The sequence below is a fragment of the Hyalella azteca genome, unplaced genomic scaffold (genome assembly GCF_000764305.2).
Source record: "Hyalella azteca isolate HAZT.00-mixed unplaced genomic scaffold, Hazt_2.0.2 contig2941, whole genome shotgun sequence".
NCBI classification, from domain to species: Eukaryota; Metazoa; Arthropoda; class Malacostraca; order Amphipoda; family Hyalellidae; genus Hyalella; species Hyalella azteca.
The window spans coordinates 47,089-64,941 of NW_025933198.1; the positions used below are offsets into that span (position 1 = coordinate 47,089).

Genomic DNA, 17,853 nt, shown 5'->3' on the forward strand with positions numbered 1-17,853 from the left:
CCCCCCCCTTCCCTCCTCCTCTGGTAGTTGCCAACGGTCGCTATTTAGGCGAATTTCTTACGCTTTATTCACCTCTCAATTTTCTTTCACTTTCCCCACTTTCCCCTCTCTCCCTTTCTACACTTTTCCTTCATTGTAGCCTCAGTTTCCCCTCACCTCCCCTCTCCCCCCTCAGTTCCCCGGAGCTGGAGAAGGACCTGCAGCAGCTGGAGGAGGGCCTGCGCTTCCTGACGGCGGAGGTGGCGTGGCACGAGAGCTCCTCCCCCTCCTCCCCCGCGGACCGCTACTCCCGGGCACTCAACGAGTTCCTGGCCTACGCGAGGGGCGTCGTGGCCGACCTCAGGGCGCAGTATGATGACCTCACGAGGGTGGTGAGTGGCATAAATACGATAGAAGATATGGCGGGTTGGTTACACGAAACTGAACGGGCAGCTGGTCACTGGTCGGTGCACGCCCGACATTCTCCCTCTCCTCTGTCTCGCTGCCGACTGCCTCGTATGCGCGCCTGTGGCCTTATATATACCCCCAGCGGGAACCCCCCCTCCTCCCCCCTCCTGTGGTAGTTGCCAACGGTCGCTATTTAGCCGAATTTCTTACGCTTTATTCACCTCTCACTTTTCCTTGGGAACGCAGCCGTGCACCACCAATTTTGTGCACCAATAAGCCCTGAATCGAACGCCTTGGATCTCTCCGGACCTACACCAATCAGCCGTGCAAGTAGTGAATATGGCTACCCTCTTCAGTTTATTGACTTAAAATATTTTCAGAAGCTACCTGGATGGGCAAGGGCGAACTGTCCCTAAGATTTAAAATTTTAAATGAACCTTACAGATATAATTGTGTTTCTGCCTTCATCAAGCGGCATAGAAATTTAAAAAAATATAACTCAGTACTCACTGCAGTGAGTGACAGAGAGCGCATTTTCTCGTCGACGAAAACTTGAAGTCACGGACGGACGGACAGACGGACGGACATGGCGAGCACAATAGCGCCTTTTTTCCATAAATCAGAAAATGCGCTAAAAAGACCAGCAAACCTACGCAAAAAACTGCTACTAGTGAGCCTACCACTACACCCACTAAATGTGACTAAGTCATAAGCGACAAATACGCACAAAAAATTCCTAAGCAGAGCGGATATAATAATATAATGGATATTTTTGTGACTTTCATAGAAGCAAAAGTTGAGAAGAAAACCGTTTTTAATTTTAAACATATTGCTTCTGAAGGGAGAATATTTCTTTGAAGTTATGAAATACAACACTCGAGGGCAGCATGGTTTAAAAAATGGCTTAGAGGTTTGGATGTATAAAGATCGTTAAAATAATGTAAATAGTAGTTTAGTGAATATTAGAATAGAAAATGTTTGTAAATAGTGGGTATATATCAATGAGCAGACCTTACATACGCAAGTTACATTACAATACAATAATCAATAATGTATTGTTAGAGAATATCTTCATAACAGATGATTTTATGGCGGAGGAACGCTGGCATTCGTAATACTTGATTAGCAGTTTGAAATTAAACAAGATTATGGGAGGATATAAAGAGAAAACCTAAGTAGATTGATAAATGAAACTGAATTAATAAATAGATTATAAATGAAATGGATTAATAAATGAATTATAAATGAAATGGATTATTAAATAGATTATAAATGAAATGGATTAATAAATCGATTATAAATGAAATGGATTAATAAATCGATTATAAATGAAATGGATTAATAGATTATAAATGAAGTGGATTGATAAATAGATTATAAATGAAGTGGATTAATAAATAGATTAATAATGAAATGGATTGACAAATATATTAGAAATGAAGTGGATTGATAAATAGATTATAAATGAAGTGGATTGTTAAATAGATTATAAATGAAATGGATTAATAAATCGATTATAAATGAAATGTATTGATAAATTGATTATAAATGAAGTGGATTGATAAATTGATTAGAACTCAGGATGATCTTATAACAGTCCTACGAACCTCATCCGTTGATTTCACGTCTTCAGCTCCGTTGATAACAGCAGCGTCAACTCGAGTGTCTTCGTTGACGTCTTCACTAGGACGCATTTTCTTCATTTTCTTGTTCTTCTTTAGTTTCTTCTTTGCTTTTGTTTTGTTCTTAACTTCCTTTTTAGCTTTTTTCGTGAACCTTTCCTTGTTCTCCGTTCCATTCCCCCCTTCCACCATTCCACTCCGCTTTTCCGAGGTTGCGCTCAAGACATTGATCTCATTATATTAAGCTCTACCTGAGGATCAGGTTTCGTTGACTAAGGTAGTGAGGATAAGTAAGACACATAAGTCCAGATAACGTATCTTGTATACGGGGTGGTAATACAGAGTTGCGATGCAGAGTTATAAGCTACGGGGTGGTTATTATACGGGCTGGTTATACATTACGGTATATACAGAGGTATAAGCTACGGCATCGGCCGTAAGGTCGGAGAACTCTACCGACACGCTATATCGCGGAGTGCTCATCAGCTACTGGGACCTTACTTAGGTTTGCTAGCCCTTATATAGCCTTCGCTTCCGCCCACAACTAAGGTCTTGATCGCGTGATCTATCACGTGTTCCTAGACCTTATATAGCCTTCGCTTCCGCCCACTGTTAAGGTCTTGATCGCGTGATCTATCACGTGTTGCTAGACCTTATATAGCCTTCGCTTCCGCCCACAACTATAAAGGTCTTGATCACGTGATCTATCACGTGTTCCTAGACCTTATATAGCCTTCGCTTCCGCCCACTGTTAAGGTCTTGATCGCGTGATCTATCACGTGTTGCTAGACCTTATATAGCCTTCACTTCCGCCCACAACTAAGGTCTTGATTGCGTGATCTATCACGTGTTGCTAGACCTTATATAGCCTTTGGCTTCCGCCCACAACTAAGGTCCTGATCGCGTGATCTATCACGTGTTCCTAGACCTTATATAGCCTTCGCTTCCGCCCACTGTTAAGGTCTTGATCGCGTGATCCAACACGTGTCTATGTAACACATATGCTGTAAGCCAAGGTCTCAGTGACACCGTGCACTCAATAGCTAACTAGGTCTGTTGGTAAACACATTAGGACTTGTTTCCGCGACCTCCTCTCGGACATCGGGAAGGGGGTTACCGGTTATGAGGTGTGGAGGTGGGGATTATGAGTTGAGAGGGGGGTTATGAGGTGAGGGGGGGTTATGAGGTGAGGGGGGGTTATGAGGTGTGAAGGTGAGGGTTATAAGGTGAGGGGAGGGGGGTTATGAGGTGAGGGTAGGGGTTGAATGAGGTAAGGAGGGTAGGGTGGGGGTTATGAGGTGGGGGGTTCCTAAGAGCGGGTGTATAGTTTTTTGTGCATGTGATTTTTATTAATAGTTTTCTAGTGTCTACATTTTTTATTTTTATTTTTTTTTCAATTCNTTGTTGTCAGAGCAGCTACTCTTGAAATAATTATTATAATATATAATAATTATATAAAATACAATAAAATATATTACATAATTTTCGAAATTAAACTTTAAATCCACGCTCAAGTCCTCTATAATAAAGCTATTATATTCTATTTAAATACATACAAATATTTATTTAAATCTATTTCTCCGCCACATTATCTTCATTCACTTGACTTGCTGTATTTAATTATATTTGCCAATTGCGAAATATAGTTCAATTTTTATATAATTATTATAATTTTTAATGATAATATACAAAATATATTATATAATGTGCGAAAATAAATTTTTAATCTATGCATTCCCTTCAGTTTTGCAATGCCTTGCTTTTGTCTAACTCAGAATAGATGTTCAGATTGAGACAATATCCCACATATTTATTTGATTATTACAAGAAGAATTAAGTATTGGAACAGCGTTTGAAGTTATAGACATTATATACTTATGAATAGTTATTTATATGTATTATGTGTAGGTAGTGTTACATATGCTATTCAAAACTTATTCATCTATGACGTGTTCAACTCGACGCTATAAACATACATAATTACTTTGTCCATACAAAAACATCTATTCAAAGTCACTCAGATAAATCAGGATGACTTTGTCCAAATAAAAATACACTTTTTGCCCCCATGTGGGTCACCCTGACTCAGTTTTATTGATAAAATTTAATTGGATTCTTCCTGGTTGAAGGTTCCCAGGAATGTGTGCGAACTCAATAAAACTTAACTCTTATTAAAAGTTATTTATCCTTTTATAAGCGTTAAACGTTATTTTTCCTTCACAAACGTTATTTTTATTTTATTTGAACGTTATTTTCGTGTGAATATTTCTCCATAATACACGTCGTTCATAATTACTTATGTCTGCAGTTTGAGCTTTGATTATCGTACGAAATATTACACTGTTAGAAAAAACGGCGAAAAAACAGTCCCCCCGGCATCCTAGTGGCCGGTGGCCCCGTGAAAATAAACTGTTTCGCCGTTTTTATCAGATGTTTTACGGATTTCTAGTGTTAAATAAGAATAAAAACAGTGAAACGGTGTTTCTTTTCACGTGCCCACCGGCCACTGAAACGCCGGTAATACCGTTAACGGAAATTTTTCTAACAGTGTACATTACGTAACGCAAGTTTCGTATATAATAACCACTTGAATTACTTGAATTATTTTAATTAGTGAGTTATTCAAATTACTTGAATTGCTTGAATTAGTTGATTTATTTTAATTACTTGGTCTCCGAAAAGTTTCGCTGCAGACATGTTAATGTTGAATTGAGTACTCATATACAATACTATAGAATAGTGATATACGATTATATTGTAATATTATATTAAGATACTGTATTGTAGTAATATACATTGTCTCGATATTAGCGAGGAAATATTGCTCTGTTTACTCTGAAATATTGAATACTTGTTGTCAGAGCAGCTACTCTGGACTGATCCAGAGTCCAGTAATATAATATAATAGTTATATAACAGAGTTTAATAATAAAGCTATTATATTCTATTTAAATACATACAAATATTTATTTAAATCTATTTCTCCGCCACATTATCTTCATTCACTTGACTTGCTGTATTTAATTATATTTGCCAATTGCGAAATATAGTTCAATTTTTATATAATTATTATAATTTTTAATGATAATATACAAAATATATTATATAATGTGCGAAAATAAATTTTTAATCTATGCATTCCCTTCAGTTTTGCAATGCCTTGCTTTTGTCTAACTCAGAATAGATGTTCAGATTGAGACAATATCCCACATATTTATTTGATTATTACAAGAAGAATTAAGTATTGGAACAGCGTTTGAAGTTATAGACATTATATACTTATGAATAGTTATTTATATGTATAATGTGTAGTGTTATGTATGATATTCAGCACTTATATATCTACGATGTATACAACTTGACGCTAGAAGCATACATAATTACTTTGTCCGTATACAGAAACATCCATTCAAATTCACACAGATAAACGAGTAAGACTTTGTGCAAATAAAAAATACACTTTTTGCCCCCATGTGGGTCACCCTGACTCAGTTTGGTTGATACAATTTAATTTGATTATTCCTGGTTGAAGGTTCCCAGTAATATGTGAGAACTCAATAAAACTTAACTCGAAATAAACGTTATTTTTTCTTTTTTGTATGAAAATTTCTTCAAAATATTACAATACGTGACACAAGTTCCGTACACTTCGCATTTACTGCGAAGTGTACGATGCAATTATCTGCCCTTGAGTGGGTCATCCTGACCCAGTTTAGCACTTCACAAGCGCGTATCAGTGCTACGACCGCTTTCTGCTCGTGCTGTGGGGTAAGAAAGTGTGTCACGGGGCACTATTTGGAGTTTGGACAATATCACCCATTAATTTTATTCAGTGTCTGGTGGCGCTCCTGCCACGGAATCAAAGTTTATTAACTAATTTTAACGTCAATTTTCAATAAACTTTCCTTAAAAATTTAAAATTTTCAACAGCCTTTTGTTAATTTTTTACACCCATTTTCCGCAAAAAATTTGCCCCAAAAAATTTCTCCAAAAATTTCCCCGAAAAATTTTCAAAAAATTTGCCCTATAAATTTTCCCAAAAATTCCCCGAAAATTTTTCGTGAAAATGATTCCCCTTTTTCCCCCCCAGAAGCGGAAGGAGCACCTGGAGACCCTGCGGCGTAAGGAAAAGGACGGTCCCCCCCACCAGGAGGGGGGCCAGGAGCTGTCGCCCCCCTCCGCCGCCCCCCACCAGGAGAAGCAGTTCGACGACCTCATCTGCGCCCTCAGGTCCGGCGACGTCTTCGGCAAGGACATCGACAAGATGAGGCGCAAGAAGAAGCCTAAAATATAAGAGGCCTGTGGCCTGATAGGCCTAAAGAAAGAGGCCTATAGCCTAATAGGCCTAAAACTTAAGAGGCCTATAGCTTGATAGGTCTAAACGAAGAGGTCTATAGCCTAATAGGCCTAAAGAAAGAGGCCTATAGCCTGATAGGCCTATAGCCTAATAGGCCTATAACATAAGAGGCCTATGGCCTGATAGGCCTAAAACATCAGAGGTCTATAGCCTAATTGGCCTATAACGTAAAAGCCTGTGGCCTATAATAGGCCTGAAGAAAGAGGCCTATAGCCTAATATGTCTAAAACATAAGAGGCCTGTGGCCTGATAAGCCTGAAAAAGGAGGCCTAGAAGTGCTCAAATGGCTTTAATAATAAGCCTAATAATATTGGAATGACCTGCATAATAGGCGTAAAAGGTTTTCTTCATGGACATACGAGACGTATCACAACGAAGACACGGACGCACCAGACGTATGACATAACGAAGTCATGGACGAACCAGACGTATAACATAACGAAGACACGGACGCACCAGACGTATGACAACGAAGACACGGACGCACCAGACGTATGACAACGAAGACACGGACGCACCAGACGTATGACAACGAAGACACAGACGCACCAGACGTATGACAACGAAGACACGGACGCACCAGACGTATGACATAACGAAGACTTAGAGGTATATTAAACCATCAGATATACGCTATAGTGAGTACATTAGAGCTGTCGGCTGCAAGGAGACAAGAGCGCCAGTATTGGTATATTATATAATTAAGTCTTGGTTTATCGTATAATTAAGTTTTGGTATATTGTATAATTAAGTTTTGGTATATTGTATAGTTAAGTATAGGAATATTGTATAGTTAAGCGATATAATTAAGTTATTAATATTGTAGACATAAGGATTTCAAAGCTAGCAGTTGCCTGGCATTTTTTTCTGGCGCCGCCCACGGCCACGCACCATCATTCAGAATTATGAGAGGGGTAAATTGTCCTAATAATGCTGCACTTTCTGCACGCAGCGCTGAATTACCGTTTTTGTCTGTCCCAAGTAGGTCAGGTTGACCCACATAAGAGCAAAAAGTGCATCGCTATTTGGACAAATTCTCACTCATTTCTCTGAATGCGCAGTTGCGTGCTACAAAAAAAAGCAATGTTTTGTGCCGTCGTGGAATAGTGAAAAAAGCGAAAAAGTGGAAATAGCGAAATAGTGAAAATAGCGAAATAGTGGAAATAGTGAAATAATTTCACACCTAAGATGTCATTTCACTAAATAGGTGAAAAGTAAAATTTATAAATGAGATAAATTGGTGATGAAATTTGTAAATGATGAAATTGAATATTCGTTCATACAAGTTGGTGCGTATAATATGTGAACCCGAGAAATTTAGTTAAAGAACTAGAAATGAATTTGAGAATATATCAGACTAATTAATGGAGATATTCCACAAATAATGATAGAAGCGGAGACTATTGAAGATTTCAAGTCCCGATATATGATATTAGTTTGTACTGGTGCAGCATGGAGCGCAAGAAATTCGTCACGCGGGTTGTGTTGCAGGAACACGGTGACGTCACGCGGGTTGTGTTGCAGGAACACGGTGACGTCACGCGGGCTGTGTTGCAGGAACACGGTGAAGGATTCCGTATTTATTATAAGTAGCAGGATTCTTGTCTTTAAGTTAAGCTTGTATAAGCAAACTGGTGCCATGTTCCTTAGTTTTAAAGCGTTAAATATTATATAGTGAATGTTTCGCTCACCTCCAAAGACATCAGTATTTCATATATATTTGCAGTTTTATAATTTATTTATTATTAATTCATTGTATTTATAAATGTTTTCTATGCTTCGTTCTGGAAAATTTTCAAGGAATTTCTTCTCGTTTTCTTGTACTGAAATTAGATCCTCGAAAAACCTTAAGGATGTTCTTTCTTCTCACTTATGGAGTAATTCCATTTATTTCCTGCCTTATTTATTAAAAATAAGGGATTTAACTTATATCGTTCCTGCATTTAATTACCTATGAAAGGTAATTATTATGTAAATTACCTATGACAAAGTAATAATAATTCAGTTACCCCTTCACTTAATTACAAATTCACTATTTTTAGGTACCCACGTTTGGGGATCACTCAAAGATCTCGTTTATAAGTCATAAATGTAAATATATTCTAGATTTTCTCACTAGTTCAATAGAATATCCTAGAGTTTTGTACATAATTTTTAATATTGGGAAGTTAGGGTAAAAAATCTCGTTATTTTAGAGGACATTTCATTTTATTTCGCCTCGTGCGAGCGAAAATTAGCTCTTTATTTCTTTTGATTGGTAATTTGGGCGATTTCATTATCACATTTTATTTTATATTCGATGTGTCAGGCATTTGGTCGGTATGTCTATTTTTATAAGGAAATTTATTGCCGAGTTTCAGGGAATTTTCATCAATTTAGGGTAACACAATTGTAAAAATTTACCCCCAAGCAGCGTCGCCAGATTATGTAGGAGATACTCGCGTAAAACTGCCATGACGTTTGTAAGTCATTAACAATAATATTGTTCGTACTTAATACTTACATTTACTCAATACAAATATTACTTAATATCCCTTATATATAATATAAACAAGTTTGTACGTACTGCACAATTTTTATTTCGTTATTGCACGCTATATTTAAGTCTTCATTTTGTAACGCCATCGCCGCACTACTTTACTTCTTAATTTGTACTAGAAATTACGCTGGGTAAGACTAGTATTCTAGTGCGGGCTCTCCATTTTGCGACATTGTAACGCGATGTTCTTTTAGAGTTCACTCGCAGTCACTCAATGAAATAAGTTAGGCTTTGTCCAAATATCGATGCACTTCTTGCCCATGTGGGTCATCCTGACCCAGTTTGGCCCGGGAAAGGGCGTATCAGTGCTACTGGCGCTCTCGTCTTGTGCTGTGGGTAAGAAACTATGTCGCTATTGGGACAATATGACCTATTTATTCTCCTGAGTGATGTGGTGATAATTTTTTCTTATTTTTTATACTGCGAATGATTAATAATTTGCGAGACAATAAAGACGAGTTGAAAACTAACTAATTAAATAAACAGTAAATTAACAATTATGGTTCCGCCGTTTCGCTCAATTGTGTCGGAGTTTCATTAAAAGTTCGTATCAAAATAAACGGTTTTATTTTCACCTATTTTGCCCAGTCTAAATTACCCCGAATATCGAAAATTAATGATAAATAAATCATTTATCCTGTGACGGTAGGCACCGTTGCCACTTTTGAGTACCGTAAAGTGGGATAACTTGGACCATTTTGACCCTTTTGACATGACCCAGTCAAACCTTAGCCAATTATGATGGTTACAAAAAGGGGGGGGGCAAAGCCCCTTAATGGGGGACTTTGCCCAGTCTAAATTACCCCGAATATCGAAAATATTTGTTAATAGTGAGCGTGTAAATGCTTATAATGCTCAGCCTGTAAGGCGAGGTGATATGAACATGCACATACTGTTTAGGAAACCTTAAGTACAGACCTTACATATGCACGTTACATTACAATACAATAATATATTGTTAGAGAATATGTTGATAACCGATAATTTTATGGCGGAGGAACGCTGTAATTCGTAATACTTGATCAGCAGTTTGAAATGAAACAAGATTATTGCAGAAAATATAGACAAAATTTAAATAGATTAATGAATGAAGTGGATTGATAAATTGATTATAAATGAAGTGGATTGATAAATTGATTATAAATGAAGTGGATTGATAAATTGATTATAAATGAAGTGGATTGATAAATTGATTATAAATGAAGTGGATTATTAAATTGATTAGAACGCAGGATGATATTATAACAATCCTACGAACCTCATCCGTTGACTTCATGTCTTCAGCTCCGTTGATAACAGCGGCGTCAACTCGAGTGTCTTTGTTGACGTCTTCGCTAAGACGCATTTTCTTCATTTTCTTGTTCTTCTTTAGTTTCTTCTTTGCTTTTGTTTTGTTCTTAACTTCCTTTTTAGCTTTTTTCGTGAACCTTTCCTTGTTCTCCGTTCCATTCCCCCCTTCCACCATTCCACTCCGCTTCTTGCTCACAACTTTTTCACCTTTTTTCTTCAGCTTGTGAAGTTTATCAACAACATCATCATTATAATCATCCTTTTCATCATCATTCTCATCATCAAAGTCACCATTTTCGGTTATTTCGTTGTTCTTCAGTTCACTCTTCTTTTGTTCCTCAACATCATCATCATTATCATCACACTCTGCATCACTATCAGCAGCAGTAGCATTATCATCATCACATTCTGCATCACTATCATGAGCAGCATCATCATTTACGAGGCCATCATTATCATCGGAGAAGGATGACTCGGAGTCATCATCCGCAGGGCATCTCTGGTCCCCCGTGACATCTCCCGTGGCGCCCCCCACGACTGCTCAGATTTTATTCATGTAATTCAGCGTAAAATTAAATAAAATTGAAGTAACAAATTGAATTAATGATTAATGAAGTAAATGAATGAATAATTAGGTAAAACAATGAAGTAAAAAAAATACTCATGAAGTAAATGAATAATTAATGAATGAAATTGAAATGATTGTTGCTATGGTGATACACGTTACAATGATGATAGCCACTTGCTTGNTCATAGGTAATGATTTACTGATTAATGGTGATTAATAGACTAACTGGCGAGGGTGATTACTGATTAAATGATTTACTGTTATGTGTTAATTATTGCTCATCATTTACTGATTAATAGTGATTAATAGACTAACTGGCAAGGGTGATTACTGATTAAACGATTTAATGATTAATACTGGTTATAACCACACTTATTATCTGTTAATCATCCTTGATGATTTACTGATTAATGGTGATTAATAGACTCACTGAATAGAATGATTAAATGATTTACTGATTAATAGTGATTATGCCCATGTGTAGCATCTGTTATCATAGGTAATGATTTACTGATTAATGGTGATTAATAGACTAACTGGCGAGGGTGATTACTGATTAAATGATTTACTGTTATGTGTTAATTATTGCTCATCATTTACTGATTAATAGTGATTAATAGACTAACTGGCAAGGGTGATTACTGATTAAACGATTTAATGATTAATACTGGTTATAACCACACTTATTATCTGTTAATCATCCTTGATGATTTACTGATTAATGGTGATTAATAGACTCACTGAATAGAATGATTAAATGATTTACTGATTAATAGTGATTATGCCCATGTGTAGCATCTGTTATCATAGGTAATGATTTACTGATTAATGGTGATTAATAGACTAACTGGCGAGGGTGATTACTGATTAAATGATTTACTGTTATGTGTTAATTATTGCTCATCATTTACTGATTAATAGTGATTAATAGACTAACTGGCAAGGGTGATTACTGATTAAACGATTTAATGATTAATACTGGTTATAACCACACTTATTATCTGTTAATCATCCTTGATGATTTACTGATTAATGGTGATTAATAGACTCACTGAATAGAATGATTAAATGATTTACTGATTAATAGTGATTATGCCCATGTGTAGCATCTGTTATCATAGGTAATGATTTACTGATTAATGGTGATTAATAGACTAACTGGCGAGGGTGATTACTGATTAAATGATTTACTGTTATGTGTTAATTATTGCTCATCATTTACTGATTAATAGTGATTAATAGACTAACTGGCGAGGGTGATTACTGATTAAATGATGAAACATAATGATTACTAAACCGACTGGCAAGGGTGATAAATGATTTAATGATTAATAGTGAATTCAAGACTGACTGGCAAGGGTGATTATTGATTTAATAATTTACTGATTAATAGTGATTAATAGACTAACTGGTGAGGGTGATTAATGATTTAATGATGAATGATGAAATATAATGATCACATGACTGACTAGCAAGGGTTATCATCGGTAATGATTTACTGATTAATAGCTATTACAAGACTGACTGAATCAATGTGTAATGCACAGCAAAATGTTCGTATAAAATAAAATAAATGTTTGTATAAATAAAAGTTATATAAGATAAATACTCGTTATCATTTACTTGACAAAGAGATAATGACTTTTCATTATACGTGCAGTTCAATATGTTATCATGCACGAAAGTCGATATCTATGTCATCAAAGAAAGTTTCTTACTAAAAAAGTAAAGCAAGTTTCTTACGCGAAAAGATAAGATGATTTCTTACTCGATGAATTTAGATAATTCTTCATTCGAGATAATTAAAGACAGTTTAGTAATCGATAAATAAAGATAATTCCTTACTCGATAAGTAAAGCTAATTTCTTCCTCGATAATTAAAGACAGTTTCTTACTCGATAATTAAAGACATTCTATCACTCGAAAAGTAAAGATAATTTCTCATGCGATAATTAAAGACAGTTCCTTCTCTATAAGTAAAGACAGTTGCTTACTCAATAGTAAAGCTAATTTCATATTCGATGATTAAAGATAATTTCTTACTCGATAAGTAAAGATAATTGCTTACTTAACCAGCTTGCAGAGGAGGTCGGTGCCCGCGTACATGCACCGCAGGTCCACCCTCCCCGAGACCGACACGTGGCAAACCTCGCTGTCGTCAGAGCAATTCCCGCCAAAACTCGCAGAATTCCCGCCAAAACTCGCAGAATTCCCGCCAAAACTTGCGGAATTCCCGCCAAAACTCGCAGAATTCCCGCCAAAACCAGCAGAATTCCCGCCAAAACTTGCAGAATTTCCGTCAAAACCGGCAGAATTCCCGCCAAAACTCGCAGAATTCCCGCCAAAACTTGCAGAATTCCCGCCAAAACCAGCAGAATTCCCGCCAAAACTCGCAGANAAAAGTCTCCTTAATAATTAATATTCAAATAACCAACATTAATACATATTATAAATAGAAAATAACAATAAGATATATTTACATATAAATGTTAATTATATTGATATATGATTCATATAATATTATATTTATATTAATAATATTCTTCACAAACCTCCATAAGCTTAACCAGGCAGACGTAAATCAGCCGTACGACGTCCTGCATATCCTGCGTAGGATTTCCACCGATGTCTTGCATTTCCAAAGCCGCGATCCTTGATTTCGTTTGCATTTTGGAAATTTTCTGTCCGCCATCTTGTTTCTGTTCGCCATCTTGTTTTGATCCGCCATCTTGTCTGGTGGCAGCACTAGTGGCTAGTAGCGTGGCTACCAGCTGCTGCTGGATAATGTGGTACCAGGGACACAAGTTGTGGTCCAACCTGATGGTGGTTAATGTAACTAATGTAATGTGTACACGATGCGGCCTAAGTACACGTATAGACCTAAGTTCACGTAGCGACCTAAGAACACGTAGCGACCTAAGAACACGTAGCGACCTAAGAACACGTAGCGGCCCAAGTAATTGGTGGGTTTAGCTATACAAGCGGTCAATGATTGTCTGACGAAGTTAGAAATCAGTTCGTAAAATTCGTAATTTTTTTATATTACGACACCCGATTTCGAGAATCGAAAAATGGACAAAAAATATTTTGTTTTTCCGGTTTCGAAGATCGAACTATGGACAATATTTTGTATTTTCTGTTAAAACAGACGTCACGGTAAGTGGTCCCCGCCCTGGGTGCACTGGGACCCAATATGTCCTGGTGGGATCAAAGGACCCAGGATCCCTTCAGGAGGCCCAGGTATTCATAAGAGATGCGCAAGTCCTTATAAACTCAGAAATTTTTTTTAATCAAATAGTATAAATAATGACACACTTTCTTATCCCCAATACGAATACCAAACCATATAAGCTCAAGCCAAACTGTGTCAAGATGACCCAAACAAAAGCATGTTCGGTGTCACTCTGGCGTCTCATTATATTCATTATAATTATAATATACGATTAGATCATAAGTAATTGAGACGTAACATTCACTTGACCTGATAAAGATTGATGGAAAAGTACTAGTCGGCGTCTAGATAACATCACGTGATCAAGACCTTAGTTGTGGGCGGAAGCCGTGACTATATAAAAGGGCAGGGAATTCTTACTCTTAATAGTTCCCTGCCCTTACTCGGGGCCCTTAATTACTCTTAGTTCTCCGACATCACGGTTGATGTCTTAGTTCTACTCGTACCCTATAACTCATGTTTACAGTGATAACAAAGACAATAAAGATAACAACAACAACAAAGATCGCGATAACTAGTATAAGAGAGATAACAAAGATAACAACCCCGTATATCAAGAGAAGTTCTTTAGAAAGATGGTGTCTTACTTATCCCTCACACCCTTAGTCAACGAATCCTTGTCCTCAGGTAGAAATATATAATCAGTTAGGTTGTGTTTAATATTGCTACTAGACATATTGCCTATTTCCATACTCATTGTCTTATTAATAGCCGAATTATATAGAAGAACTTGTCACGATATAGCCACACCATGAATACAGGTTTAAGTTTCAGATTCTGAAATGAAATCATCATTTGTTATTGATAGCTTCAGAACGAGATGGTTGGACGGGTGTAGTGAGCAAAATAGCTGCAGAATTTCACCTCATGTCTATGCATCCATCATCAGTTTCAATGGTATTTGAAACAAAAGGTCTGGTAACGAGAATTACGGCAGTAGACAAAGGGTTGATTTACCATGGCGGCAGCCCGACGCACTGGCATGGCGCGGTCTGTGAGTCCAACTTTGGTGGCCTTGATGATGTCTTTGTGGACGTTCGAGGCAGCGGTGCCCATGCCGGCCGTGATCTGCACATTATACCTCATTTGAATGTCCTTACTTATTTATGTCCTTCAACTTAAAGGGACAATTCTTAGAGTGTTTAAAAGTGCATCATTAGTCCAATCTGCTGAGTGGCAACAGCTGTATTGTACGACAGTCCACTCTGGAGAGTGGGANTCAATTATTTCAAATAATTTTAAATCCATGAAACGTGGAAGCTCTCAATACATCGTTTATTTTATAACAAACAATTTCGTGACAAACATCAAACAAACACGCGATAACACATGTTTGTGTTTACACAAACACACAAGACACACAAGATGTCTTCAGAAATTGTGTACGAGATTGTCATATTGTTTGTGCGTTCACAAACACATCAAACAAGCGTAAGCAGCTATCAAAAAACGCGCAACAAACACCTGCAGGAGGCGCAGCAGGGGCAGCAGCAGGTGTTTGTGCGCGCTGGTGATGCCGTGTTTGTTGCGACCTTCACCAACAGACGCCAGCAGACGCTCGGCAAACACCAACACGTTGTGGCACCGCGTCACCAACACCGACACAAACACCAGCGGGTCTGAGGTGTCGTCTGTAACACAAACATGGTCTGTAACACAAACATGGTTCTCAGCCAGCATCTCCTGGACGGTGAGCTCTTCCGTCGTCTGCACAAATTGACGTTAATAAGACGATCATTAATAATAAATAATGAATTAATAAATAATTAATAGTTAAATAAATGATAAATTATTTTTTCCCTGACGATGAATACTTTTTTTCGCCACTTTTAGGTACCGTAAAGTGTGGTGACCATATTTTCAATTTAAGAAAAAGAAACCCTATAACTCAAAAAATTCTTGCATTAGAAAAATTGAGTTTTTAGATTTGAAGTACTGTGATATAACCTAGAAATGCAATAAAGATATTTTTATATACGTAGTTACTATGTGACTATTTATATCACAGAAGGCAATAACTAAAAATGCACTGCTAATTTATTTAACAGAACAACCCCCAATTTTGATAAATTACAAGACTTCCAGTTTCATGTATTGCAGCGAACCTAAGCCAATTGTGATATTTAAAAAAGGGGACAAAGCCCCTAAATGGGGCGACTTGAGCATAAACAAGACATGGTTGACATAACGAAAACGTAACAAATGACTGGTACGAAGAGAGTGCATGGAAATTATGTTACGAAACATGCATGGGGGACCAAACTGTTTTTACTGAACAGGAGAACATTGCTGTCGAGAGCCTTGTATACAGTGTAGTGAATATGGCTAGTGTAGTGAATATGGCTAGTGTAGTGAATATGGCTAGTGTAGTGAATATGGCTGGTGTAGTGAATATGGCTAGTGTAGTGAATATGGCTAGTGTAGTGAATATGGCTAGTGTAGTGAATATGGCTAGTGTAGTGAATATGGCTAGTGTAGTGAATATGGCTAGTGTAGTGAATATGGCTAGTGTAGTGAATATGGCTAGTGTAGTGAATATGGCTAGTGTAGTGAATATGGCTAGTGTAGTGAATATGGCTAGTGTAGTGAATATGGCTAGTGTAGTGAATATGGCTAGTGTAGTGAATATGGCTAGTGTAGTGAATATGGCTAGTGTAGTGAATATGGCTAGTGTAGTGAATATGGCTAGTGTAGTGAATATGGCTAGTGTAGTGAATATGGCTAGTGTAGTGAATATGGCTAGTGTAGTGAATATGGCTAGTGTAGTGAATATGGCTAGTGTAGTGAATATGGCTAGTGTAGTGAATATGGCTAGTGTAGTGAATATGGCTAGTGTAGTGAATATGGCTAGTGTAGTGAATATGGCTAGTGTAGTGAATATGGCTAGTGTAGTGAATATGGCTAGTGTAGTGAATATGGCTAGTGTAGTGAATATGGCTAGTGTAGTGAATATGGCTAGTGTAGTGAATATGGCTAGTGTAGTGAATATGGCTAGTGTAGTGAATATGGCTAGTGTAGTGAATATGNGACCCACTTAATTGACCCACTTGACGTGACCCACTTAATTGACCCACTTGAGGTGACCCACTTAATTGACCCACTTGACGTGACCCACTTAATTGACCCACTTGACGTGACCCACTTAATTGACCCACTTGATGTGAGGGCAGAGGCCCTGATGTCCTCCACGGCCTGGCTGTAGGCCCCCAGGCTGGGGTTGCACAGCAGCAGACGCAGGGGCTGCAACCCCTGCCGGCACACAACCCCGACCTGCCCGGGGTTCAGGGGTTACAAATACATAGACTCTTAAATAAAGGGTTAAACCCCTTACACCTGGGCAGGGGTTAGAAATACAGAGGCTCTTAAATAAAGGGTTGGACTCCATACATCTGCCTAGTGGTTCAGGGGTTAGAAATACACAGGCTAGGGGGTTTAAAATAAATAATTAAAGGGTTGAACCCCTTACACCTGCCTAGGGATTCAGGGGTTAGAAATACACAGGCTAGGGGGGGTTAAAATAAATAAAGGGTTAAACCCCTTACACCTGCCAGCTTTCAGGGGTTAAAAATACAACGGCTCTTAAATAAAGGGTTGAACCCCTTACACCTACACAGGGGTTAAACACTGATTGTTGGACCTCAAAAATATTATTGTGTGTTTAAATAGAGAAAATTCAAGGATTGATAGTTAAGTAAAATAATAAAAAATGATTTTCCTTATCATAATGATAAGGAAAATGATATCAGCTGCAGGGATAGAAGGCATATCAGCTGCAGTCACCTGATGGGAGCGGTGCAGGTGCAGCTGCGTGTGCTGCAGCAGGTGCAGCAGGTGCCCCGTGTGGGGGGGCACCGCGGG

The 17,853-nt window shown here is 37.7% G+C and overlaps 1 protein-coding gene across 1 annotated transcript in view; it reads left to right on the forward strand.

Annotated features, from left to right (window-relative positions):
• LOC108669132 overlaps positions 1-6,334 on the forward strand; it is a 34,679-nt gene extending 28,345 nt beyond the window's left edge. The window contains exons 18-19 of the mRNA XM_047885741.1: positions 176-371; positions 6,100-6,334. Coding sequence (XP_047741697.1) covers positions 176-371; positions 6,100-6,303 — 400 coding nt within the window. The 3' untranslated portion in view covers positions 6,304-6,334. The remainder of the gene's footprint in view (positions 1-175; positions 372-6,099) is intronic.
• Positions 6,335-17,853: the final 11,519 nt, after the last annotated feature.